This window comes from Scatophagus argus, chromosome 9 (genome assembly GCF_020382885.2).
Source record: "Scatophagus argus isolate fScaArg1 chromosome 9, fScaArg1.pri, whole genome shotgun sequence".
NCBI classification, from domain to species: Eukaryota; Metazoa; Chordata; class Actinopteri; family Scatophagidae; genus Scatophagus; species Scatophagus argus.
Genome location: NC_058501.1, coordinates 19,712,868 through 19,740,846, shown reverse-complemented (window position 1 = coordinate 19,740,846; position 27,979 = coordinate 19,712,868). Strand labels below are relative to the sequence as shown.

The 27,979-nt window shown below is 42.3% G+C and overlaps 1 protein-coding gene across 4 annotated transcripts; it reads left to right on the top strand.

Moving 5' to 3' along the window:
* The first annotated feature begins 302 nt into the window (after window positions 1-302).
* Window positions 303-27,979, top strand: fhl3a (four and a half LIM domains 3a). 4 transcript variants are annotated; one of them, XM_046400860.1, is made up of 7 exons: window positions 395-485; window positions 1,470-1,527; window positions 22,592-22,764; window positions 23,794-23,968; window positions 26,055-26,224; window positions 26,389-26,575; window positions 26,712-27,979. In XM_046400860.1, the coding sequence occupies exons 3-7, from the start codon at window positions 22,609-22,611 to the stop codon at window positions 26,861-26,863; spliced, it is 840 nt and encodes a 279-aa protein (XP_046256816.1). In that variant the 5' UTR covers window positions 395-485; window positions 1,470-1,527; window positions 22,592-22,608; the 3' UTR covers window positions 26,864-27,979. The 4 variants fall into 4 exon arrangements, with proteins under 4 accessions (XP_046256817.1, XP_046256816.1, XP_046256815.1 ...); XM_046400861.1 differs by lacking the exon at window positions 1,470-1,527 and having other exon boundaries at window positions 303-485; XM_046400859.1 differs by lacking the exons at window positions 395-485; window positions 1,470-1,527 and adding an exon at window positions 11,825-12,262.

Sequence of the window (27,979 nt, the reverse complement as noted above, 5' to 3'; positions counted from 1 at the left end):
ATTGATTGTCTGGTTGTCAAAACGTAATTTAACTTGACTAAATTAAACACAGACGTGGACTGTCCACTATTACTTCACCAATAAAGTGAACTGCATTAGAGCAGGCTGAAAATAAGCGGCAGCGGAGAACAGACACAGAGGACCTTGCTGGGAACTCCCATCGCCCTCCACTGCCTGGACTTTTCCCTTAAGTTTCGTTTGAAGTCGCTGGAAAAGGGGAGGGAGGAATGTTTTTTTTCTGTGGGAGGGCGGGATCTTGTGACTCACAGGCAACTTCCTCAGTAGTAGAACAAATGTAGCCGGCGAGCTGAAACACCCCCGGTCGCAGAGATTTGACTACTGTCAGAAGAAACGCAAGAAGTTTTCCTGCTGGAGGGCGACGCTCCTGCAAACTGATCTCAGATCTGAACGAGCGTCTGCTGACAGAGAGGTGCGGCTTACAACAGTTGTTCAAGGTGCCTGCAGACCTCCAGACATAACTCCTGGTAGGACACCACTTCTTTTTTTCTTTCCATACCTATCTAGACCTTTGTGCGTTTTCACTGTTCACCTCTACGACCTGAGTTAGGAAATAACTCGGAAATGTTTATCCCAAATGGCATCTGAAGCGCGACAGCAGCTGTGACTGAGCTTTTCAAAGGAGAATGAATGACACAAGGAGCCACCGAAGTCTGTTAACTGCAGCCGTTGTGGTTACCAGGAATAGCATAACTGTCTGTAATCAATGGAAATGAAAGTTTTTAGAGACAAACCCTGTTCCCTTTGGCCAAAGTTTCCAAGGTGAATGGTTTAAAAACAACAATAATAATAATGATGATGATGATCATCATTATTATTATTGTCATTATGCCAACTTGCAATAGCATGGTGAGTTGCCCTGTAATTGTGATCTGTAAACATATCCTAATTTAACACCTTAAGATCATGATTACTCTTTTCAGTTTCAGAGTTTTGGCTGTTCGGTAAAAAAAAAAAAAAAATCTGTGAGTGTAAAGATTAAAGCAGGCGTGGGCTTGACATCATGACAAACCTTAATAGTTCACACCTTAGTCAAACAAGCTGCCTGGGGAGAAATCTGCAAAGTTAAAAGTCTGACAAAAGAGGAGCCACTTCACTGTGACAAGTTTGAGGGGGGGGGGCTGGATGTTTTCTGTCTGCTTTCTGTCTGCCTGTGTGCTTTTCTGCTTTCTTTGTTTTCTGCTGTTTCCTCTTTAATCACAGTGTCGCACCTGCACACATGCCCTTATGTAATATAATGTACACCCACAGAGATGTAAGGCAGCAAATCAAATAAACAGCATCTTCAGCAGTGGAGGGACCGACTGTATTGAGCAATGTGGCCCTCTGAACTGTGTGGGATGACGGATTAAGGAACAACTGTTGTGTCACAGAAGCTGCCAGATGACCAGCGTGTGTGTGTGTGTGTGTGTGAAGCTAAACTTGTCTTTTCTTTGGCCACTCGGCCCCAGGAAGTGGGCTATGGCAGCCATGTGTCTGCGAAGGGTGTGTCTGTGCTGCAGCTTCTAGGTTTGTTTTGGACGTGCATCATCACATCGCAGCGCACAGTAGTAGTGTCATCCTCGTGATGATGGCTTGTTGCCTCACCTGTTGCGTCATCTGGGTGCAGTGGTCACCCGTGGGAAAGGAAAGTGTTGGAGGTTGCCAAAAAGGATAATCTGATCGAGATCTTACGTGTTTCTTTCAATGCGCTCGGAGAGGATAGAAGAATAGAGATGAAGATTGGAAGGATCTTTGACATCAGAATGCTTTTCTGGGCTCTCAGACGCGCAAATAGAATATTATGTCGGATAAAGAAAGTATTTATTTTTGCTTTTTAATATTTTATTAAGCCTTATAGTACCCCCCATTGTTTCTGTTCACCTGTAGTAACTCTTCTTTTTTGCAGTAACACTGTTTGTATGTAATCTAAAATTGTCTGCAAATGTTTGCTTATTTATCCAGTCACTGAGCAACATTATCATTATTTTTGGGTGATTTTGGCAAACGTAAGTCGTCAGTCCTGTTAGCTCGGTTTTCGGTCTCTACCAACTCCTAAGGGAAATACGTGGCTCTTTAGTTTTTTTTAATCATCCACCAGCTTGTTGTGGCCTACACTGGATTTATTAAGGCATTTCTTCAGCTGCAAACAGCTGCATGCTGCTGCTGCTGGAAATGAGGTTGACAAGAACGCTGAGACCGACAAAAGTATCGATGCAGCGAGCATCTCAACACCGAGTTGAAAGATGCTAAATGGGGTGAGAGGGAAAGGAAAAGTAAGCTGATAATTATGAGTCTTTGTTAGTATAAAACATGATTAGTCAAGCTTTGATTGATCTTCAACATACAGATTTTAGACAGGTTTGATTTAGAGCATTTCTGATTTACAACCACTCGATTCCTCGTTGCTGAAATTATGACTGGAATATCAAAGGCTTCAAGTCCTCCAATCACAAAAGCAGAATTTGCCCTCATGTCTTTTCTGCCTGTTACCACATAAGTGACACCCCGGCGGAAAAGACCAAAACTCCACCATTGATAGGTTGTTTTTACACAAACTGTTTGTCACAGTAACGAGCAGAAATTATTCCGCCAAAATCCTGTCATTCTGTCCCATTTAACATCTGGGAAGTTTGCCTTGACGGAGCCCACAGGCTGTATAATGTATTTGTTTGCTTTCTTCCTCTTCCTCCCGCCCTCCCTGTTGCATTGACCATGGTCACATTCTTCGGAGGTCTCGGTGTTTTCCAAAGGTTAGCCCCGCGTGGTGTTTGGACCGCGGCCAGCTGCAGACTGCAGTGGGACTGCAGCTAAATGACTCGGACTGGTTGTGGCTGGTTTTATGGGTTGGCATCGTTTGAAACCAAGCCAACGATAATGATGGAGAACCAGCGGTCAAGTGGTTGCAGGTGGTTAGGGAGCAGAATTTAGATTTGTGTTGAAGCAGTTCTCGTTCAGCATTCTGCAGCAGTCTGTCCCTACACTGGACATAGTTTGTACTTTTCCCATCACTTTCTGTCACGTTCCTTGACAGAAAGACCAAAACTGATGGTCACATCTGATGATTTTTACTTTTAGACTCTAACGCCACGCGTGTGCTTCAGGCACATTTGTTCAAGGCCTGTTTGTCAAATTCTAACAGATATGGGGTCTCTCTCTCTCTCTAGAACTTGTTTGCTTACTTTTTTTCTTTTCTGTCTGTTTGTATCCTCACCTTGGTTTAAAAGCTGGCATCTGATCATTGATCACATGTTCATTTTGATCTGATCATTCCAGCGCAGCTATTAGGGTGCATACCTGGTTTTCAACCTCTCATTCATGTGGTTCCAACCAGAATTGCACTGTGCAGCCCAATCCAGCTTTTAGCTGTTGATACTGATTAAAACACATCACATCTGTGATACATGTAAAACCGAAAAGGGGAACTTAAACTCTTTTAAACTTATGAACTCGTATGTCTTCAACTGCGTATTTTCTTTGATGCTCTTCTTAGTTTGTTGTATATGTGTTTCCAAGTCCTTTCCTCCTAGTAATCAGCCTCTTCAGTAGGCTGTGGGGGCGCGTGGCTGGCAGCAGGAGTGTGTCTGGATTCCCTGAGAGGGGGGAAGTGACCTCAGGTTTCCTGTGTGGGGATGGCCAGGTGCTGTGGTGTTATTGTGAGGGGCACAAGACTTCCTCCATGGATGCTTTGTTGGTAAACGTCTGAAACTTGATCCTCTGAGACAGGAGCTCTGTGGGAGGCAATACCCCCCCCAACACACACACACACACACACACACACACACACACTCTGTTTCTATCTCACTCTCTGAACACTCTCTGCCGCAGTGTTCACTCCATGTGACATTTTATGTAAAGTAAACATAAACTTTATAAAAGGCAGCTAAGGAGTGCAAAAGGTAACTGACTCTGTGCTAATGGGGTAATTACATCTTGTAGGCATACAATTACAGGTCTACACCTAGCACTTACCTGTTACTCTCAAAGGAAGTGCTGTTTTCAAAGGAAATACCAAATTGTAAGCACAGAATTGCACACTTACTGGTTTAATACAAACTAATTATATGTTATGTTAAAACTAGACCTTGCCTCACTCAGTAGTGGAGGAAGTATCCAGATCCTTTGCTTAAGTAAAAGTACTAATACCACACTGTATAAATACTCTGTCAAGTTCTGCACTAAAGTAAAAGTATGCAGGTACAATCAGGAAAATGTACTCAAAATATTTAAAGTTAAAGTATTAAGTGCAGTAAAAAAAAATATTATTATTCATGCATTAATGTAAAAACAGGATTTTACTGTTGTAGTTGGCTGAGGTGGAACTCATTTTGAACTATTCTGTATGGGATTGTAGCTAATAAATTTCATTACTCTGCTGATTATTTACTTCATTAATCCACTTTAAATGGGAAAAAAAAAATGTAAACAATGATCAACATAGCTGCCAATTCATTTTCAACTAATTTATTATTCAACTAATCTCTTGTTTTATTTAAAATAAAACATCCCATTTTACAAGCTCTTTGTGTGTTTTGCTAAAAAATAATAAGTAAAGTTACTATCTACTAAATCTGTCAATAAAAGTACAATATTTCCCTCTGAAATTTAGCAGAGTAGTAGAAAGCGGAATGAAAAGAAAATACTAAAGTAAAGGTCTTGCGTAATTACTGTCTGTTATATTTATTATACATAGAGTTAATGGTACCCCCTCTACCTTATCAGAGTTTCCTTTTCATGTCTCACAAGAAACAGATGTTATTTGGGTGCAGGAAGCTTGTCGATTCACTGCTACATCATCCCATTATGTCTGTTGTGAATGTATGCCGTGACCAAGTGAGTCAGCCATGACTGTTTCCCTGCACCCTCGCCTAAAGGTAGGAGGGTAGGGTCAAACGGCAGCAGAAGTGGATGGCATGTACAAATTCACAGGATTTGATGAGTGAAATGCTATAACGACGGTTAGCAACTCCTCCACAGCATGACGATCATGTGCACGGTCATATCCAAGATAAACCTGTCTGTATTTCTTTGGAACTCCTTCACCTCTGCCGTGGGTTGGAAGGCGGCCAAAGAAAGTGTGCTATGCCATCGAGGATTGCTCAGTGTTACTATTTGCCCAATACATTGGCTTCCATTAGAAGATGTTATCCTGGGAAAACAGTACATGTATACCCAGGGAATAAGTGTTGCAAAGAAGGCCATAAATAAGAACAGACAGCTGGATATATTTTGTCAGCAACACTGGCCTCCAAAACCAACTAAGCAAGTCACATCAAGTAGCAGGGAGAAGGGAGAATTGAGGGGCAAGCACCAATTTAAAGTCTGTGGACAAATTGCAGTGGTTTTTATACAACTGGTAATATGATAGTTATCATGAATTCATATAACTAATGGTTATGTTGGGCTGTGGCTAATGGCTAAATCACAGGATGAGCTATAGTTAATGGAGACACTTGAGGAGAAGAATGTTGGGTGAAGAGAATTTCTCCAGCATGCAAGGATGCTCTCCATTAAGAGAGATGACAACAAAGAGTACAACAAAGAGCCACATTTAATGTCAAAGTGTAAGATAACATCTTCATATCTGGCATCGGAAGGGGATCTAATTTCGGGTGATGTTGTGAGGTAATCACTGGCCCCCCTGATCTACAGTTACAGTCATGGCTTCTGTCAGACGTGGATCACTATTCAATTGCCATGTGCTTTACTAATAGTAGAATTATCAAATCTTCGACACTGGCTGACAACTCAACCCATCCTGGCATCTTTGAATTGGAACCTGTAATAAAAACATAGCTGTAGTATGAGCCCGCGAGTCTTCAACAGAAACTATTACTGACAGGGTGGTTTTATTTCGATGGGAAGAGCGATGTCGTCATCCTTCCCATTGGATGTTCCTGCATACTGGCTTAATTGGGCAATAATTTGAGACCATGTGGCAAGCAGTCCTTAACCACGCAGTAATACACAGCAGGCCTCAAACAAGGCAACAATGCCCGGGGCTCAAAATGTCACCTTTCAAAATACTGTAAACCCAGAGCGAGTGGGCCGTTAACAGAGTATTTGCTCGCAGGACTCTGTTCTCATAACAGTTGTCTTGCAGGGGTAATTTAGCCTTGGCATTGAGTACGTGTGTTGTTTGTTCCACCATGCCACTACTCTATCCCCTTGTTCACCCCCCGCTGCTGTGGTAGTTGTGTCTTTATATGGCTAGTAACTTCAGTTTGCCGCAATGCCAACTGCATCAGTATTGATTGCTTCCCAAACACTTAATAGGCTTGGCTCCCACATCTGCAAAGAATGAGCCCAGACTGTGACATCATGGCAGAGGAAGTACACTCATTAGAGTGTGGGTGTATGGCAAGGTGTTTGTGTTTAGCATGTGCACATTTTTATTCAAATGTGTGCAAAATGTTCTCTCTGTTGCACAACTGTCTTCCTGGGAAGAACCAGAATGACCTGACTTGTTGGGACTGCATGAAAAGCTGTTACTTGTTCAGATTAGATGTGCAATATCTTGTCACTGATAAATCCAGGACTGTTTATTTGGAGTGCAGCTGTGAGCGAGAGCATTCCCCTTGCTGTAAGTAAACACTAAAATGCCTGCTCTGCATGATGAAACAAGCGAGCGATCAAGAATGTGACTCTTTGCCCAGAATGTCTTACACCATCTCTCTTTAATCATTGTTCCTTCTCTCTGTCTTTTGCTCACCAGTATTCACACACACACACACACACACACACACACACACACACAGTTCACTTTTGTCCCTATGGCTCTGTTGAAGAGACAGTAGTCTCTGCAGTGGAGACAGGCTGAGACAAACCAGATTTGTCACACACGTATAAAGTGAGGTGTGGATTTATGTTGGTCACAGAGAAGAGTGAACTTGGCACTGCTTGGGTACACTATGGCACTTGTTTGTAAAGCTATCATTGCATTGGAGTAGGAAGGAAGAGGGATGTTTCTTGGCCTTTTTTTGTGCTTCACTGTGTTCTCTCACCTTCATGGGATACTAATCGGCCCTCTTGCGGTGCCTCGGAGGAGCCATAAATGGCAGAAAGCGTCCTTGCTGTGGCTATAAAAGGATGCTAACTCCTCAACGAGAAGATGATGGTGATTTACAACAGTGACAAGTAAAAGCGAGCTAAGGAGGGATTTCTTGGCTTCTTCGGTTGAAGTTAAGAGAGAGAACGAAAGGATGGGATGTAGAGAGGAGTGGCCGAGCACACTGTTACAGCCTGTGGGCGCATCTGTCAACGGTCTGTCACAGAAAAGTGTAATCGAAGACGAATTAAGTCCCTACTGTGTGTAGATCACTCTGCGCGTACCACCTCTCCACCTTGGAAAAGTTTCTGTTACGTGCTGCAACTATTTACCCTTATCACAACAAATGTACACAAAAGAAAGAACATGTTGTGACTCCGTCGAAGCTTCCAGCGTCAGCTCTCGTTCACCTCATGCAATTAAAGTTCTTGAAAGTAGTGCAGTGAGATCATTGCAGTGAAGTACTGCTTTGTTTGACAGCATGCTCAAAACTAGCAGATCTTATTGAGCTCAGGATGTTTGGCATAATCGGACATAACTCAGTCCAGAGGGAGATCAGAGCTTTAACTTTCAGCATAATTACCAAATGATTCACAGACCTTCAGTGCCAGAGAATAGTGTTGTTGCTTTGCTTGACTTTAACTTAGCATAATCATCTGGTGTTGGTAGACCCATGGAGGTACAAAAGACATTGGGGCCGTAGCTGGACAGTTTTCTTGTTTTTTTTTAACCAAGCTTCAAAAGTCCTCACATGCAGCACTGAGCATGGAGGACAACCTCAATCATTTTAAATAGTATCTCTATGTATCTGAGATATCTGCCGGAGAAGACAGTTTTATAATCTGTATATTTCCCTAAAATTGCATATAGAAGCCTCTATTCTGTGGACTTAACTAAGGCTGAAAGGTAGCACAAATTCAGAAACCAGTAAAGATTTTTTAAAACATATTTTTAAAATATATTCAGTGTTTTTAGCCACATACAGTCCTGTGATGCCACCATTCTGTGGTTCTGCTGCTACCGCAGGTCCCAGAGATTACAAAAACACATGCGTAATTATAATTATTTTTATCAGATGCCATAGCCTCCTGTCTCTCTTCCACAGCTGGAAAAATCATATATTACACAGATGGTACAGTGAAGTAGAAGAACAGTGACTTGGTGTGCTTTTGTAGCTATTTCATTTAATGGGGAAATGCTACAGATGTCGGGGCCCATTGTCATCAATGGTACACTCGGCCTTAAAAGAAATGTATTTTTGTGTCTCTGGACAAGTCTTTGATCCTGCCTTAGAAACAACAGGCGCTTAAAGAAGTCAGCCGGTCAGGTCTAACGATAGCGTCGTGGGTTTCGTCTTATCTGAGCATTAAGAGTTCTGTGCAGTTATACCCAGAAATTAAACTGTGTCTGTGATGTTGGATGACTTATGTGACAGATACAGACCCCCATTACAACTGGCAGCTTGATGTAGTGTGTATATCTCAGGCATTCCGCCAAAACCACCTATAGAGATGGCGCTTGACCACATTAGCAGCAGCAATGTGCAAATGTAACACATCTCTGCCGCCAGTCCACATATAGGTGATATATAAATGGTCATTAACTGCTGCATGCGAACCCAGCGAGAAGCAAAAGCAGCCAGGCATTAAGATAAAATCAAGATTTTCAGACAAACCAGATGAACTCTCCGTTTTAAATATAGTGAGAGCTAATTGGTGTCATTTCCTGAGGGAAAGAGACTTCAGATTTTGTCACATTCTCATGACAAACGTGAATGAAAATCAGCTCAGGTAGGACGCAAGAAGCTTGTTAATCCCCAGGGGTTAAACACGATTTTTTTTTCCCCACCTCACTGAACTATACACTCTGTTTAATCAAATCCTCTCAAAACTATGGCAAACATTTTTGTCTTCTTTACTTCTCCTAAGGTTCACCATCCGTTTGCAATTCTGTCACACTTTAATAGGCCTAAACATGCAGCTTCAAACAGAACCACATCCAATGTTGGCCATGGAAATTAGATCAATGGGTAAAATGGGGGCCAGACGGTGAGCAAAGCAGAAGGCTAGTGACACAAGCATCATGACTTCACTGTGGAAGTATTCAACCCCCCTTAAAAACCCCGCATCCCTCATCTCATTGCACGCCCTCTCAACGGTGGTGAGTGGAAACTGTTTAGGGTTTAATGATTGCTGAAGGGAAAAAAATGGAAGTGTGCTATGGTATAAGAAGTCATGCAGGATGATGCTCATTGGTCATGCTTGAGGTGACCTATCAGGGGAGTATTACAGTGCCTCTGCACAGCACTGTGTGTGAGTTTAACATTCATATTACCAGCGCTACTGGATTCAAAGAGTCCAGTAATCACGACAGAGCCGAGTATCTGTTACATTAATCGACATGAGACACATATTTACACCCTAACTTGATCGATGAAGAGGCCATGGAGTCGTGACAAGAACCTTGTGACTCCAACTGGCTTCCCCCTTTGTTTGTGTCTGTTTTGTGTTGATCACCGTTACCACAGCCCTCAAAGCCAGGAATACGCCTATGCAGGAAAGAGAAGCAGGACAGAGGCAGAATGAGGTCGGACAAGAGTCGGGCGAGTGTTGTGGTTAATAGATTGACAGAGATAGACAGGTCTGCTTTGGAAGCAACATAATTCAACCACGCTATCAGAGTTTACCGAAGCACCTGTTTTAACGTCATCTCTCCATTTAACAGCTGCAGCTGGGACTTTGCATTTTATCACTGATAATGAATTAGGTGTGGAAGATGAATGGTGTTTTGCATGGCTGCATGATAAAGAGACCCCAATGTGTGACACTAGGAGATAAGAACCTGACGGATTGCAGCCCTGTTCTGGCAAAGTCGAGAAACTAGCTACTACTGCTAGGATTTCTGAACTTGCAGCTCTCCTGCAGACTTGATGAACGAACCTCAGATTAATCCATTGTTTACCAAAGGGAGTGCTGCTTTTTTTTAATACAAATGCAAATCGCTTTTAGGTGAGTACATGTTTACATCTATCACTACCACTTCTCCAGTCACCGGTTCCTTTGTTATGACTGATTTCTACATGACTTGCACACCATTAGGTTACCACATCATTAAATTCAGCTATCCCGGCAGTGTGGGTAGATACAAAAGACTAAAACACAAATGACAAGTAAGAACTAATAACGCACAAAGGCACTGAACCTGGACTGAAGGACTGCAGGAAAAAAGAGAAAATGGTAGGTGGGTGAGTGACTTGGTGGGGTGGGGGGGTGGAGGCTGTGCTGGGATGCACGGCAGCATGATTTATGGACGCCTTTTGAAGTGAGCTCATTCCAGCCACACGGCCTGCCTGCTGCATTTCAGAACAGGGACATTCTCCTGGTGGTGTAGCGAGGGGGGATTAATGACCCTGAGGTCTCTCACCTCCACTAGTGTACCACTCACATATGCACTTCCTGATTATGCTGCAATTCATCAGTGTGTGTTTGGGTTCCAGCGAGCAAAAACGACCTGATGGACACATGACTCATTCCTCAGCAACCTACTTAGAGGTCAAAGCAAATGGGGGGAGTTACAAAGAGGAAAAGGAGGTGGTCTCTCTCTGGGATCATAAAAATTAGGTCAAGAGAGAGATGTTCCTACAGCATCCAGCTAGTTTTCCTTTTTTTGCTACAGTGTGCAGAATTATCGGGCGAAATTTATGGTATCTCCAGTAGAGGCTGAATGGAAACTGACTTTTATCATCCTTTGCAGTTTAAATCTCTCTCTCTCTCTCTCTCTCTGGTAGTCTCCCCCGTGATGACATCATTGTTTGAATAAGTAAAGCCTCCATCTTCTGTTCTGCTGATGAGGATTGAGGACTAAGGAGGGTTGCTTGGCAGCAGTCAGTCGCAGTGCGTCAGTCTGATTTGAAATCACCATCTATTCGATGTGTTTAGATTATTATAACCAATATCTTCCCACTTTGTTTGAAACTCATTTCCTAAATACATCAAATTGTTTGATCATATCAGCGTCATTTGTGTAAGCAAAAAATCCAGGGATTGTGAATATGAGGGGTAATTACACTTGACAGGAAGTACCCACAAAGAGACTTGAACAAACTTCTCGCTGTGTCTGCACTTCCTGCACAACTCACCCATTGTCTTCCAGCATGGCTGCTGTGTTTATTTTTTGTTTGATCCCTCTATCTACCCTCAGCTTTGTGTTCGTGTGTGTACTAACATAGGTGGGTGACTACTCCTGCGCGTGGCCGGCAGGTGCGTCCTTGTCTGCGTATGTGCGACTTTGTCCTTTTGTGCAGGATTGTGTCAGTGTGTTTAGACGTAGTGCGCCTGTTTTTCATTGTGACTGAGTGTTCGCAAATGTTTGTGGCAAATGTGTGTGACTTTGGTTCTGAGAAGTCCCAGAGATGTCTCTGTTTGGGGTAACAGGAAGAAGCACAGTGTGTGTGAGTGTGTGTGTGTGTGTGTGTGTTCTGGCTTTGGACTCCTCTTTGTTATCAGCACCACATTGGTGAAAGGGGTTGTTGCCCAGTAGGAAATGAACCTGCATTTGGTTCCCACAGCACATACCAGAGTAAGGGAAGAAGACATTATGCTACATTATGTTTTTATGACAGGAAAATGGTTCACATGGACGATTCAGAGGTCAACCCACATTATCACATTTATTTTTAGATCTTTGGTTTTATGCTGTGTGGTGATTTAAAAACACACATAACAACTTTTTTCGGTATGCACTGGTGAACTGTCACGTTTATTTTAGTCAAGTCTGACCTGATTTTCTACATATGTATTAGAGTTTCCACTCGAGAAGTCTGAAATCTCGCTGAATGATCTAAGTTTGGGATGCATTAATATAGTGTCTCACTTCCTTCACATTGATTTTTTTCATTGCCACAGCATCCCAAATAAAACGCTGGGTTGTGCCCTCAGTCAACGCTATGCAGGGTGAAATGAGAGCTGAACGTCATTGCTGAGAGTTTTATGGTCCAGGGGAATGAGGGCACTGTTTACATGTTGCCAGGGAGACGTGTCTGAGAAGGGGAAAAAATGGCTGCATATACTGGAAATGACTTCTTAGATATTCATCCCAGTCGTTTCACATTTGGCTGGCGCCCCTCGGTTTTCTGAGCTAACGTAATGCTTTCTTTCCCCTTCATATGAACCGGTCGTATGAATCTTCTCAGGGTTACGGAGTCGGACAGGGAGAGAGGTGAGTATTTTGGTCTGTTGCGGTTGCGGTCGATAATTTGCGCAGCTGTTGTCAAGAATGTAGTTTGTTCTCGCTGCTGATAATGCGCATGAAAGCCCTCGACACCCAGTGATTGGAAACATCCACCTGCTTATAACAGCATGCTGAATATTCATGTCTGGGGATGTTGGGATGTGTGCTTAAAAACATACCGTTCTCGTCTGGGCATTAACCTCAGGGTCAGGTGCCGTCACTGCAGCCACGAGCCACAAGTCTGAATGAGTTATAAATAATTGCTAGCAGTTGTGGGTGTGTACTGTACAGTTGTGTGTGTGTGTGTGGCATGCTTAGATTGCTGATGGTGCAGCCTGCGAAACCTTAACCCTGCTGCTTGATGTCCGGGCTGGTTGCGCTGACTCAGCAACATTAGGAGACCACCTGGGAATGACCAGCCTGTGGGAGCCATTTTGTGTGTTTGGGCTCAGTGTTGGCCTTGCTGTTCAGTCCCTGTGGGTTACTAAGAGCCATGAAAGCAGCACATAAACAGCAGTGGTCAGGATGTCAACATGATGGCGCAGTCATTATCACCATGCTTACCTTGACTCAGCTGTTTTGTTACGTTTAACTAAAGGATTTTAAATTATACATATAATTATATATATGTATAAAATTATCTAATGACCCAATTTTGATACAGTGTTGGAAAACCAGAATGACTTTAATTTGCATTCTATGCGCAAAGGTAATCGACTGAGCTAAAAGAGCAGATTGTGAGGGGTTTTTTCTTAAAGGGCAGTTTTTCAGGGGTTGTGCTCGGCCCCTGACTTCCAGTAAAGGGAAATCTTAATGCTTCATCATACCAAGACATTTTGGACAATGCTATGCTTCCAACTTTGTGGCAACAGCTGGGGAAGGCCCTTTTCTATTCCAGCATGACTGTGCCCCAGTGCACAAAACAAAGCTCCATAAAGACATGGTTGGATGAGTTTGGTGTGGAAGAACTTGACTGGCCCACACGGAGTCCTGACCTCAACCCCATCTAACACCTTTGGGATGAACTGGAACGGAGATTGTGAGCCTTTTTTTTTTGTAATTCTTTGTAGCGTGAAATGGCAGTGAAACCCCCCATTTTCCACTGATAAAGCATACGAATAATTGAAACAGACCACTGATAGTTGTATCAAGGACACAAACACACTTCTGCATGTTCCGCAAGAAAGACATTTAGCCATAGCAGAAAGACAAGAGAAACATCCATGACTGATTTGTTATCATATCTAAAGCAACCAAGTCAAAGCATCTCAATATTCTTAACCCAACAGCTCAAAGGCATATGCTTCAAATCCGCATTAGGACCTGTATAAATCAAAGGAGGCCAAATTGGCCCCTAAATCTCTTGGCTCTGGCAGTTTAAAGAAGTTTGTTTTATTTATCGGAATATTCCATAGTCAATTTTCCATTGTGGTGCCATGCAAGACATTTGTTCTGTGCCTGCCTGGTCTGTAGCAAAGTCACAAAGACACAGACAAAAGCTGACATTTCTGTTTTGCCATTGAAGATATTGCATCACAAGGGCTCTTTCTGTTCCCCTCTGGAGGTTGATCTTGTGAAAACAACATCCTCTCCAGGGGCTCGCAAACCAGTAACTGAATCACCCAGCTTGCAAGTGAAAGTACCCTGACCTCACTTCTGCATACTTCTCGTTCTGCTCAGATTCGAATGGAGACTGGGCCGTGTTACGTGTGTTTAGTACAGTATGTGCGTAAGGCAGGGTGCTTAAAAATCGAGTACATTTATTTTAACAATGTGCAGTCCTGTAGAGCAAAGCAAAGCAGGTGTCAAAACTGAGATGGGTCTCCACTAAACAGTGAAGGCTTTAGATTTCAAAGGGATGCCCTATCCCTTGGATCACATGACAGGGAGGATATGGAGTATCAGGACAGTGGCTAAGATAACCATTTTTGGGCACAAATCTGCCCTGGGAAACTTTGAAGTAAAGGGTTTTCTGGGATTAATGACTGTATTTGTTTAAAGAGAAATAATGTACTCTTGCTGTCCAGAGTTTTTAGAACAACCCTCCTCAACTTATTTATTCTAAAACCAGCAGCCACACCAAAGCACAGAGTGAGAACCCCAGAAAATGTAACTGTTAGCCTCAGATCTTTCAGCACCTTTCTCAGTTTTCCTTTTACTATATACACTATGTTTATCTGTGTGACTGTTCAGTAGGCAGCAGCTTTTAATCCTTTTGTTTAATTGTTATTTATCACACATTCTTTTAAACTCCATTATTTTCAGAATCCTTACCTTTCCTCTTCTGTCCCCACACTGTTTACCACCTCCAAAAATCAGCTGGCAGACTGTCAGGATTTTTTTTTTCTTTGCTTTTGAGATTTGCTTTTCTCTTTTCTCACTCTTGCTTTAGTTTTCCTTCTGCCATCTAAACATTTACTGGCAAATACCGGCAGAGAGAGAGAGAGAGAAAAAGAGGAAAAAAAAGACGACCTTTCTTGCATTCTCCAGGCAATGACTCTCCAAAACCTCCACTGGCACACAGGAGTTGACTGCATAGTTTCCCCAATGCAAACCAGATGTGAAGCACTAATGTATGGCAGCATTTTTTTCTTCAAAGGAAGACAAATGTAGGCCAAAAATGTAGTCTTTTGGCCATCCGTGCACAGTGTTATAAAAATAAATTCGGATTCATTCTTGAGTTCCAAACTTTCCCCCGTGGTGGTTGGGACAGTACTGTATGATTTAAAATAATTGCGATGTTATTGTTTAGTGTTGGTAAAGTATTGTGGACCATCAGGATTGGCTCATGAAAGACAACAGATAAGATGTGACAATTGAGCTTTCAGCTGCACTTTTCTCCAGAGAGTTTTTGTCATCCATATGCACATGGAGTCCTCCTCGCCAGCACGTCTTCAGGTCTCGGCGTGCCAAGTGGCTGTCAGATTATGACAAATCTGTGTTTTAAGTAAGTTTAACTAAACATACATCAGCGCAGGCTTGTGCTGTGCTGTTGTTTATCTTTTCTATGTGTTTAAATCACCGTATCAAATCCTTTTAATGATTGAGTTCAGAAGGTTTGACTTACGGTTCTTTCGGGCCAGCTGCTGCTTACTCGTAGCTTTCCTCTAAAGCTGCAGTGTGTGCTACACAACATAAACAAGGCTAATATTAAAAGACATCAAGTCATATACACTTGCATGGTCATTAAAAGTTGCCAAGAAGAGACAAATTACAAAGGCCACGGTGACATTTTCTCTTGCAGGTAGTCATTTTCCTCCTTTATGTTTATGATTCTGGCTTTCATTTGAGCCCTCCGTTAACTCCCACTCCACACCAGGCGGTGTTTAAATGCTCAGGGACAATAACAGGTTTGCGCTCCAGTGTCTGGTCCCACAGCCTGTACTCTATCGTCAAGTCTGACCCAGGCTCCCACAGGAGAGCAGTCTCTGTTGCCCCCCCACAGCACCATGCAGACCCCATCCTGTAAACTTTGACGACCACAGATTGCTTCACTGTCATGATGATGATTGCACTTTTGGATTCCTGGAACAGAATCGATGTGACAGCTACACTAAACAACATGATGGTTTACCAAAATGCCATTGTGGATTTTATTTATTTAGTTTATTACCTTTTAAGCAAACAAAACTCTTTCTTAACATCATAATTAAAATGTATGTATTTCCATCACCATCACTTGTGAGTGTGTCCAAATAAGCACATCTGTTTATGAACAAGGCTGCAGCACTATCTCCCCTTCATGAGCAATTTCCTCCTCTTCCTGTGATAAGATTCATTGCCTCAGTGTGTCCTTTCGATTACTGGACTTCATTTATCTGATGCAGTGAAAGCCAGCAGGAGCTGCACATCAGGCTGTTCTGTAAGAAATATATTTCAGTGTCCATCTCTTGCGTTGCGTTATCGTGACCTGAATGGTTCTGACCACTGCAGATGATATGCACAAATTAGTCATGTTCATGTCACGTCTCGTGTAGCCTCACACAGTCTCGTGAATCTGGAAGCTTCTCCCGAAGGACACAACCTCTGTTTCCATGTCCTTGAAAAAACAAAACCTTAATGTAACCCCCCTGACATTGTGTCATAACATAACATAAGTTCTGAAATATTTTTGTTAAAAAAAAAAGAAAGTCTTGTGCAATTCATTCTTCTGCCTTTCTGCATTAGTCACCAAACAGAAACTCTTCCATGGCTACAAGACGCTGAAATAAATAAGATCAGACGTCTCCATCGGGCTGCTTTCAAGTGGCCACTGGACTGAGACACAAATGATCTTTCTGAAGTGTGCTTTTGACATTGTGCTTTATTTTTGATACGCTCAACCAGGCCCTCAAATGATATATTTAAGCTTCCAGTGCTGTACTTTTTTCCCATCTCCGAGCCAGCCAAGGAGCTTTACTGTGTGTGGAAGATGTCCAGGCACCAAAGGACAATGTAACGGTATGTGTTCATCCAAACACAGCCGTTTCACTTTTCCTCTAATTTGATTTAATTTAATTGTCACAGGTTTAATTTCTTGCCTCTAAATGCCACCTTCTTCAGCTTTATCCTTCACATTTTTTTGTTGTCCTGTTGTTTGATTTCTTCGGTTTTCCTTCACCGCTCTCCCTGGGACCTGTATAAAAGGAAACAGAGTTATGTGTACTTTAAGGGGAACTGCTCAACAACACACTCCTTCCTCTGGTGTGTAAGTCTTTTTGCTGCCCAAAGAGCAGACAGTTAAAGGTGACCGAGTGGCTTTTGTAACCGCTACTTTTTAAAAAGTAAATCAGACCTTAGTATGCACAGTAAAAACCACACTTCTTAAAGTATCTACTCAGAAACAAAAGCACACCAGTCACAATGGGGCTATAAACACAAGCCTTACAAATACGGCAGCTGCCCTGGTGTTGAATAGTTTCTTCTTAACTCTATTGCTTGCAGGCCTCATACTGCAGCACAACTTTTATACCATTTCCCACTTGGCAATAAACTAAACCTTTTAAAATTGTCTGCCAAGGTATCACTGGCAGGCTCTGATGCTGTTTCCATCAATGGTCATGTTGTCTTATCAGGGTGGATACAGTTGCACCCCTTCCGCACTGTCACATTTTTATGTTGGAGATATGGTCGCCTATTCCTACATCGGTCCCTGCGCTGTCGTAGCCTCAAAATGTTTTTGTTGTTGTTCTAAAGAAGAAAAAAAACAGACTTAGCTGTTGTCTCGTACTAACACATTGTCAACTAGTGACTAAAACAACAGCTGCTGCCCTGACTTTCACTTAATGGACTCATGGAAAATCCTTAATCCTTGCTAGATGTAATATATACGTAATACAGTAGTGATAACTTTAAGTAGATTTGAAGTTCGACAACTGAAAATAGAAGAAATGCGTGATCATAGGAAAATATGCGAATTTTCTTAGCAAAATGTGTGATGTGTTTTTGAATGCACCGCTAATGCTGACTATCATGCTTTGTATTTATACTGTGCATAATGCATTGTCTTTGGGCTGTATGTATGTAAATAACCACAATACTTTGCTCAGCTCGCAAGTGACAGCATGCGCCAACCACCAGGGACCAGACATTTTTTTCTGTTGTTCTCCACCGTCTTTTTCCCATCTCCTTTCTGTATACTCAAGAAGTGAAGTAGGCTGAAAAACAACAGTGAAGATAAATCCACTTTTTAAAAGTTGAAGAAATGAACTCTGTGCTCTCTTCCTGCTGACAATTGGCTCTGGATCAGAATCCATTGACTCCGGGTGTTTGCTCCTCCAGAAACTTCTCAGCTGGCCATCTTCAGTCCCTCCACTCATGGCTGTTGGGACAATTAACCACACAGCATTTATCCAATATTTGCATGAAAAGTTCTCCAAAAGGCGCCAACAGCACAAAAACAGGCCAAGAAGTCAAGTTCAGTAGCTCACGCTAGCTGAGCTGTCACGCCTCACACACACAGCTCGCTGCTAGCTGTCACTCAAAGCAGCCATGCACTTTATTATATATAAATTAAACAAGGCAGTTATATTGAAATTCACCCCTGTGCAATTGTCATGAACTGAAAAATTACCTACTACCTGCCTTCCTGGACCCAAACTGTTTTGTACCAGACTGTAAACATGTTTATTTGTGCTGTACTTTAACGGGCTGCCCTATGGGGACGGACTCTTTCTGAGCCAGCTTCAAGTGGCTGTTTGAGGAACTGCTGTTTTTGCTCTCGAGCATTAGTTTCAGTTTCCAGCCCATGTTGCCGCTTCGAGACAATATGGCTTATAAAACCGGTCTGTTTTTCATAAATTAGATAGATAGGTAGATACATAGATACTTTATTGATCCCGAGGGAAATTCAATTCACAGTGAGAATTCATAAATTGCATTTCACAGTAGATTTTCTTATACCCTACACACAGTAATATAATCTTGTTTCTCCTCTGTTGTAGTGTAGAACTTGCTGGCAGTGAGAAACCGTACAAAATGAAGACATTTTGCAGTTGCGTTGACATTTTGCTTGAGCAGCGTGCTGCGGTCAAGACGATCTCCCTCCTCTGTTGATGAAACATGATGTCAAGTGCTTTGTCTAGCCTTAATTAAACAGATATTTTATAAGCAGACTGTGTACAGCAGGGAAGAGGGGGGAGAACTGGCAGCCTCGTTCCCAGCAGGCTGTGCGGACTCTTCGTTTGGAATCTAACGGAGCGTAAGCAAAGTTTAGGCTGCGGATTAACGGGGCCTGCCTGTGGAACTGGACTGGACACCGGGTCTGCTAGCCCTTCAGTCACCAACTGTGACTGTGTTGCCCGGCAACAGCATATAGCCTGCTTGCTTGCACTGGTCTGTTGTTCTGTGGTGTCTCACAGTTGGCCCTGAACTTCACCCCCTGAAGCCAGTCAGGGAGGGTTGTGATGACTAATGAGAATGTAACCTTGGCATTTTTCTGCTATCTTATAGTCGGATGTGTGAAAACAAATAAAAGGTCTAAATGTTTGCAGCCACAGGAAATTTGCGATGCAAAGTTCATCACAACTCACAATATTAAGTAAAGGGTTGAACCTGGCAAGTTGCATGTTTTATGACTGTAATAGAGGACATGGAAGGATATTATCTTTCTTATTGTTAGGCCATTTGCCAACAAAATGACATATGCAGTCAAATAGAAAATTTTAGTTTTTAATTTATAAACACATCTAATTTCGATTTGCTTTTTAGGTTTTAAACTATGAAAGTTTTAGTCCCTAATCCACTGAATTTCTGTCTTTTCCATCTCTCCATCCATACTTTTCTACATCTTTTTATTTTCTGTGTGGGTTTGGTTGCATTTCTCCTCCAGTTCTCTCCCAGGCCACCAGCTTCACCCTGGCTAACGGTATTTTAAAAGGCCTCTCTTTGACTGTTAGTTGATTGGAAAGCCAGATTCACCCAAATATCGAGCACATTTGAAACTGAGGTTGCGTGGTTCTCATTGAGAAGCCATTTGTCCGCATTTCCAGTTACTGTTGGTGGTTACATAAGGGTTAAGAAAAGCAGATAAAGACGTTTCTGCAGAGTCATTCAGACTGACCCATACAGCTGCATTTAATATATTTTATATTTCTATTTTTAATATATTTTAGGCCGTCTCTCAGATGAACTCCCTCTGGATCATTAAAAAGGAAAGGAATGCACTGTTGCCTATATTAAACAGAGATCCCTACTTTGTGCTGCAGTACTATAATTAAACTCACTTCAATATTTCTGGACCATTGTCCTGTGTGGAGGCAGTGGTGATTTCCTTGAAGCCCACACTTTTCCCAGGGGGATGAATTAAGTCACAGCTCTGGTATTTGGGAACATTATTAACCCACAGTTAGGTTCTTAGTCACTGAGTCCTGGACATGAAGGAGATGGACCTTTGCTGGGAAGTTAGCATACACACTAGTAAATACAAAGCCCTGTGAGAGCTGGCCTCTGGACCTGGAGTGCGCTGTGACCCAGATCCATCCTCTCTTCTTCAAGTTGGTTTCGGGACAGCGATGTCTGCATACAGTCATGTCTTAGTCCACCACCCCAGGGGTCAATGCACTGACGTCATGGCCCTCTCTGTGAGAGCCTGTGCCATCAGGAGTTCATTTCAGGCTCTGCATTGGCCACTCAGATACTGATACTCAGAAGTCAAAATCTTTTTGAAATGAAACGCCACAACATCTGGGGGTCAACCACGCCCTTCTTCTGAAGTAATACATATTTTTGTATAAGGCTTTGGAATCTGCAATTGAGTGTAACGTTCCCATCTGTGCTTTATTGAGTTCTCGGTTACTTAATCTTAACCTGATTGCTGGCAAAGTAGCTATTCTGGCTCAAGAACACATCTCCGGAGACCATAAAAACACTTGTAGAGAGGGAGACAAGCCAAGGTTGCATGGGAATGGTGGGGAAATGAAACCAGGAACACCCTGAGTGATCCATCTCAGGTACGGGGACTTTGGTTTTTTTAGAAATCTGTTTGAATATTCGTCATTTTGTTAGAAGACATCTGTATTTCCACCTATTCGAAAGAGGTTCATGACCTACTTTCCGCAGCCTTTTAGTAGTGGATGATACATATGAATTCAGGGAGGGCACTAGCCAGCTGCCTGATTTGCTTTGGAAATTAAAGCTGACATTAGACGTCATAGCTCTGGCTTCTCGGCTTTGTGAGTCATGCCTCGTCTCGTTCTCCTACCTGGAAAGCGAAGGCAGTGCATACCTACCTGGCACTGCAGATAACATTAAAGTCGTAGTGCTGCATTTTTAGCCTGACACTCTGTTGACCCAATCATTACGTTGACGTTACGTGGGCCGATGGCATGGTTGCTGGAGTTTACCAGTTGGCTGTGTGTCAAATGTACAGAATTTAATGTTAAAAGACACGTACATAGTGACTTGCTGTACATTGTATACACTGGCCAACCACATCTGCTTATTCTGAAACTTTGCCACGAGCTCCAGATATGAGTTCTGTAACATGAGACATCAGATACTAAAGATTTATCAATTCAGTGATTAGATAGAGAAATATGGCAGTCTAGTAACATTAGCCACGACTGCAAGGCTTGACCATTTACATATTCTTCTTTATTTTTGAATATCCGCCTGAATGTCGACTTTCTCACCTCGACTCGTAACGATTAACTGTCGACGTCTGGCAAAGGGCCGAGACAGACGAAACATGAGACTCTGGGACTGATGTTTTTTTGTCTTTGTTCCCTTTCCTGTGTCACCCTGTGTTTTGGGGTGTGAGTGTGCGTGTGTGTTTGCATGCCACCGATATTCTTTGTACATATGCTGTTCATGTGTAAGCTTTGCATGTATGGATTTGGGTGTAAAACAGGCAGCACAGGGTCGGTCTGAAGTTTGATTAATTATTATATCAGAGGTGATTATTATTACTGGGTGGTAGGAATGAATAGCCAGCTGTGCACCCTGCCATACGCCTGTATTACTTATCACTGGGCTTTCCTCCAGCCGTGCCGTAATGTTTTGGCAATCTGATATTGTTGCCACAATGCTCTCACAATATTATTCTGTCACTTTGTTGTGTGCTCAGTCATGATCAAGGGGTCTATTGCAAAGCAAAACCCATGCACTTTGACAGTATACCTCCTGTATTGGTATACAGGACATGTAAGTGTAGTTGCTGAAAGGAAGCCACCTGTTAAGGAATCAGACAGCTTCAGGTGTCTGTGCACACACGTACTCTCACAGTTTCTGTATCTGTTTCTGGTCCACGCTGTACTCACAAATAGATTTTTGTCTCATTACAAGCGAGTGTGACGTGTGAGCTCCTCGTGCATCTTAGTCATGACTGTGGTTGCTCAGTTTGTACTGGTGCTTCAGTCTTTAGGCTGCAGATTTTGAGCGGTTGACAGCCACAGGAAGGGGTTTGGGAGTTAGGGAGAGAAAGCGCAGTGACATCTTGCCGCCTCACCCCCCTCCTCCATCTATCACACTTTCATCACACAGCAATAAAAGTTAAGAGGTATTTCGCACTGCCTTTCGTGTCACGCTCTCTCGTTCTTTCTCTCTGTCTCTCCTTTTCTACTTGCTCCTACTTGCACTGCGTGTTTTGTTTGAGCTCAGCTTCATTATTGGTACGAGTCAAAGTATTTATAGCATAAATATTGGCAGTGGATGTCTTTATTGATGTGAATGTCTAACCGTTGTGCCGGCAAAGGTGAGAGAATCATCCTTCAGAACTCTGCCTCATTTTCTTGACAGCCATGGTTCATGTCCTCATCTCTTGTGAATTTTTTTCTTTTGATTTTTTTTTTTGTTTTCTTTAAATGCTGATGCCCCAAATGTCTCCTTTCTCTCTTCCAGGCTTGCAGAATATTACAATGGCTGACCGTTTTGACTGTGACAACTGCAAGGAGTCCTTGTATGGCCGCAAGTACATCCAATCAGATGACAGCCCCTACTGCATCCCCTGCTACGACAGCCTTTTCTCAAACACGTGCGATGAGTGCAAAGAGCTGATCGGCCATGATGCAAGGGTGAGGCCTCCACTTTAACATGATCAGACATGCAATCAGCTCTCTGCCGCACAACAGTACATCATTTCAATTGAAACATCATTTTTAGATTTGATTAAAAGAAAAAAGATACCAAAATACTTCTGGTCACATTTATTTTCTGTGATACATGCATGAGAATGAATCCCACATGTGACTGTAGTCTTTCCACACTCTGAGCTACACATTAACAGTTAAAACAAAGACAAAGCACATCAAACATCTGCCCTAATTAACTTTAAGTCATTTTTTACCATGTTTTGACATGGCCTTGGATGGTTAAACCAGGGGTTATGTCATGCGAATGATGCATAATTCATGCTAAATGAGGCGTGTTCTATATATTTCATGTGGCAAGACACAGTAAAGCCTAATTTAACATACAATTATACAGGCAATTTCCACAAAGTCCACACGTGCCAGTGGGCTAATTTTGTCTAAGACTGTAAAAAATGCAGCATGAGGGAATGTCTCCCTCTTGTCCACAATCAAGTTAAAATTTAATCTGCCCTTAATGGAAAACACTGACATGAAGTGGATCATTTAAGACTGACATATGCTACTTAGCGGAGTTTACAGAATGGGGCAGGCCACGGTGCTTAGTAGTTTGTTTAGCTAAGAAGGCCAATGAATTATCAACACCTTTGTGGGCAGTGGATGATAAATAAAGCCTGCATTTCCTTGGCTCGTTGCCCTGTAGACAATCAGTTCAACATCCTCGTGAGAGCTTTTTTAAACAGAAGTGTGCAAGTACAGTACTGTATGTACACATACAGAGCAACCACATACTCCTTACTGCCTAACAGACATTACATTTGTCAGTTGTACTCTCCTCTCTGCTCCTGTCGTAACCAGAAACTGTTGTTGGTGTTTAGCCATGTAGTCTTTTCTTTATTTTCTTTCCATAGAATTGTCGCAATTCTGAAACTGTAAAACATGAAAATAAATTTGGTAGAGACTCTTTTTGTGATGTATTTGTAAAATGACCTCCAGTTCCTCTTCCGCCCACAGGAGCTCTTCTATGAGGACCGGCATTATCACGAGCACTGCTTCCGCTGTTTCCGCTGCGATCGCTCGCTGGCGGATGAGCCTTTCACCAGCCAGGATGACGCGTTGCTCTGCAACGACTGCTACTGTAATGAGTTCTCCTCCAAGTGTGTAGCCTGCGACAAGATCGTCATGCCAGGTAAAGGTGGACGGGTTTAGGTGCTGAGATTCAGCACTCATTCCACCACTCACCTTTTTGTACCTTGAACAACTTAACTTGAAATCCAAGAAGAGAGAGGGAGTGACTTGTGAAATACTGTATGTGGCACGTGACGCATTCGACACTGCCATATATTATCGTGCTTCACTACTTCACTGTACTCGCTAAACATTTCACAGCCCCACATTTTGTTTTCCATGTAGTATGCAAATTCAAATTTCCAGACAGATACGCACGTGACTTTGGAAAATGACGACGTGTTAATAAACTCCAGGAGGAAGGGACAAATGATGTAATGGAGTGAGCAGACACAGAAAGGAAAGAGGTTTTAGAAAATAAGAAGGAGATGAGAGAGAGACACACAAAAGCGGAGGTCCGCCACTGAGCAGCAGCCAGAGCTGAATGTGACACAGTAATTGACAGTCTGCTCGACTTGTTGTCTGTAAGCCAGATCCCCGGGACTGGTGGGCTGCCAGCAGGCTGATGAAATGAAGAGATAAGCAAGTCAGTAATTCCAGCGGCCCTGTAGCAACTTTTACACACTCCTCATGAAGCAGCAAATGATTGCAGAGAGAGTATTTTTACTGCAGGCAACATCGAGCCTTCTTATTAAAATCATATTTGCATTATAGCGTTTAGCATACGTTATGCTCAAGTGAGTCATCCTGAGAAGGAAACCAGGGAAGCCCAAGTGACTTAGTTGTACACAGTGCGCAGACTCTTGAACATAACTGCAAGTCTGCATCGTGTTTCCTCTGCTCCAACAAAGGAACTGACAGCCTCAAGTATGTGCACCCTCAAAAATGGAGACTTGTCTTTGTTTAAACAACTGGATGCTTGGCTTTAAGTGCGTTAGAGAAGAAGCTTCATCGCAACACCATGTAAACGGATTTCTGGAGATGATTTGGTTAAAAAGATTTGTCTGATAAAACTGCAGCGATGTTCTCATTGCCAGAAATGGTCTTGCAGGATGGTCTTGTCTTTGTCTCTCAGGTTTACAACAACATGTCTGTTATTGAGTTTCAGCATCTTGTTTTAGCTTCCTTTGAAGTCTGAAACAGTTTATTTGCCAAGTGTACATATATATAAGTAATCTATTGATTAAAAGGCAAACCTCCAATACATGCTGTAGCAACGGATTACATAGTGGCATGCGGTGCCAGGACAAGAGGACCTGTAGGAGACAGAGACAGTTCAAAAGCATTTTGACAGCAGATTATATGCAAACTGTAGTAGAGGGATTTACAATTTCAGGACTGAAGCATCTAGCAGATGGATTTGATGAAATAAATTTGTGAGCAGAATAAATGTGCAAAGGCTCTGCTGTCCCTGCAGAGATTTTGTTTTGTTGACATCCTTCTTTGTTTTACACCTGTTTAATAATTTCAAATTACTGTCAAAGATGTTTAAACTTGTCTGAATTTGAGTAAAACTGCCCCAAAAGTTAAACATAAGAATTTCAAATTGTGTACTCTTATTTGTCAAATATTCATAACTAAATGCTGCTGTTGTCCCCCTTGAGCCGCTGTAATTCCTGTACGCTTCTAACCTGGAATGTTTTTGCAGCAGATTTTTGCGGTTTTGATTAAAGAACACCACAGCATAGAGCCTGAAGCAGAGAAACATCCTGCAGACAGCAGTATTACAAAACGCCGACCCCGCACTAACCGCTTTGTCAACATAGGATAAACCTACCAGTATAATAAAAAACTCAACAGCCAAGGGACTGAAGATGGATGGTCGGGGACACAGAGGGGGAAAATGGCATTATTCCTTTCTGTACGGCCTGCTGCCAGTTTCCAGCAGTAGGAAAGAAGTGTGGGGCCTGTGGTATTTTGTTTTAAAATAGAACAAATTTTTGTGAAACAATATGAGTTTTATATGCCTTCATGCAAAGAAAATGTATTATTTTATAGTTCAGTATAATCACCACCAAAAATGGCCATAACAGTCCCTTGGGAGAATGGTAAAATATTCATTCCACGCACAAAAAAAGTTATGTCACCCTCTGCTCTCTGTCGTTCTCTTCATCTTTTCTCTTGTCATGTCACTTTCTTTCTGTTAGGCACGAGGAAGTTGGAGTACGCAGGCTCTACATGGCACGAAGGCTGTTTCATCTGTCACAGCTGCGAGCAGCCAATTGGCTCCAAGTCCTTCATCCCCGACAAGGATGAACACTACTGTGTGTCCTGCTATGAGGACAAGTTCGCTCCACGCTGCACACGTTGTAAAAAGGTCAGTGAAGTTATCAGGTAACTGCCAGAGTTGTTAGTTGAAGTCCACCTTGCATGCTACATGCAAACACATGGGCAGCATGAGGAATCCTTCGTCTGCAGGAACATGCATCAGTATAGATTTAGGAAGTGAATTATAAGGACCTCTGCATGACCTTTCTCCAGACCCTGGCCAAAGGCGGTGTGACCTATCGTGATGAGCCGTGGCATAAGGAGTGTTTTGTGTGCACCAACTGTAAGACGCAGCTGGCGGGTCAGCACTTCACCTCCAGAGACGACAGCCCTTACTGCCTCAAGTGCTTTGGAAACCTGTATGCCAAAAAGTGCGAGGCCTGCAGCAAACCAATCACAGGCAAGATCACGTCAATTTGTTGTACATGATAATATTGATTCACACATTTTTTTGTCCGAATTAGACGTGAGTTGCAACTTGAGTCGTGCTGAATTCAAAGTCAGAGTTTCATCCTTCATTGCTCTTCTTGTCCCAGGTTTCGGGGGAGGAAAGTACATCTCATTTGAGGATCGTCAGTGGCATCAGCCGTGCTTCACCTGCTCCCAGTGCTCTGTTTCACTGGTAGGTGCCGGCTTTTTCCCCGACGGTGACAGGATCCTGTGCCGCGACTGCAACAGCAACCTATAGAGCAGTCGTTCGCCAGATTCTCACCCTTCCCTTGACTTTACCTTCCACCCTTCGTCATTTCAAGAAGCCCGAGTCATTGGCGAGGAAGGTAGCGCAGGATAACAGACGCTGCCTCTCAGGTTGTTTTTGTATTAGGAAATCAGTTCCTCGTGATTCCTGTCTGGGTCAGATTTTCATCCAGGAGATAATGCGCTAAATCCTTTTTTTTATTTTAAATGCTGCATTGTTTGAATGAAAATAAATTTCCTCTTTAGCCAAAAATGCTAAGGATTTTGTGAATGGAGTGCCTTAAAAAATAACATCACTGATATGTTATGTGCTATTGAACCAAAGAAATGCAAAATGCTAGTCACTTTGCAAAATAATTCCTTCATATTTTATATTAAAAAGCTGCAGGTAGGGTTCAGTCTCTGATTAGAAGGCACAGAACACTGATACGGTATCTTATGCTGTTGTAATGTTCTTACAGCTGCAGTTTTAAGCATCTTAATTACAATATGTCAGAAAGTAAAAAACAAAAAAAAATGAGGTAGTCAGTTTATGGTAGTTCGGATTTAAAAAAAAAAAGTCGTTTGCACTTTGGATAAGATATTCTTTTACTACAACATTATATGCACATGATGACACAATTTAAAAACCATGGCACACAGACCACTTTTTTCTGTCATGTATCTGCTTTTGTTGAACTTTGCAATGACACTTATTTTTTACGTAAAGTTTCTCCTTATTTCTATGTCTTTTTTTCATTTGTTGTAATGAATCCTTTTATCACCATTGCTCAAAGAGCCAGCATTTATAACCCAAAAGAAGCTGAAATGCAATGTAATACTGTTGTGTATTGGGAGAGCATGCATGTTGTTGTTGTTTTGTTGCTGTTAACGCTGTTAGCGTTTTGTTTTGCATTGTTAGGTTGTAACGTATATGTCAAAAAATCATGAGACAAATACTTATTTTTCATTATTTCAGCTTTGATGCTGGTGAGTCAGAGTTGGCAAATATACCTTTAAAGATGAGGCAATAACAGTATGAACTGACTGTAAAAAGAAAATAAAAGGTAATTGCTACATGTTTAGTTTTATTTGTGAAGGCTTATTAAATAAATTTACACTGACTGAT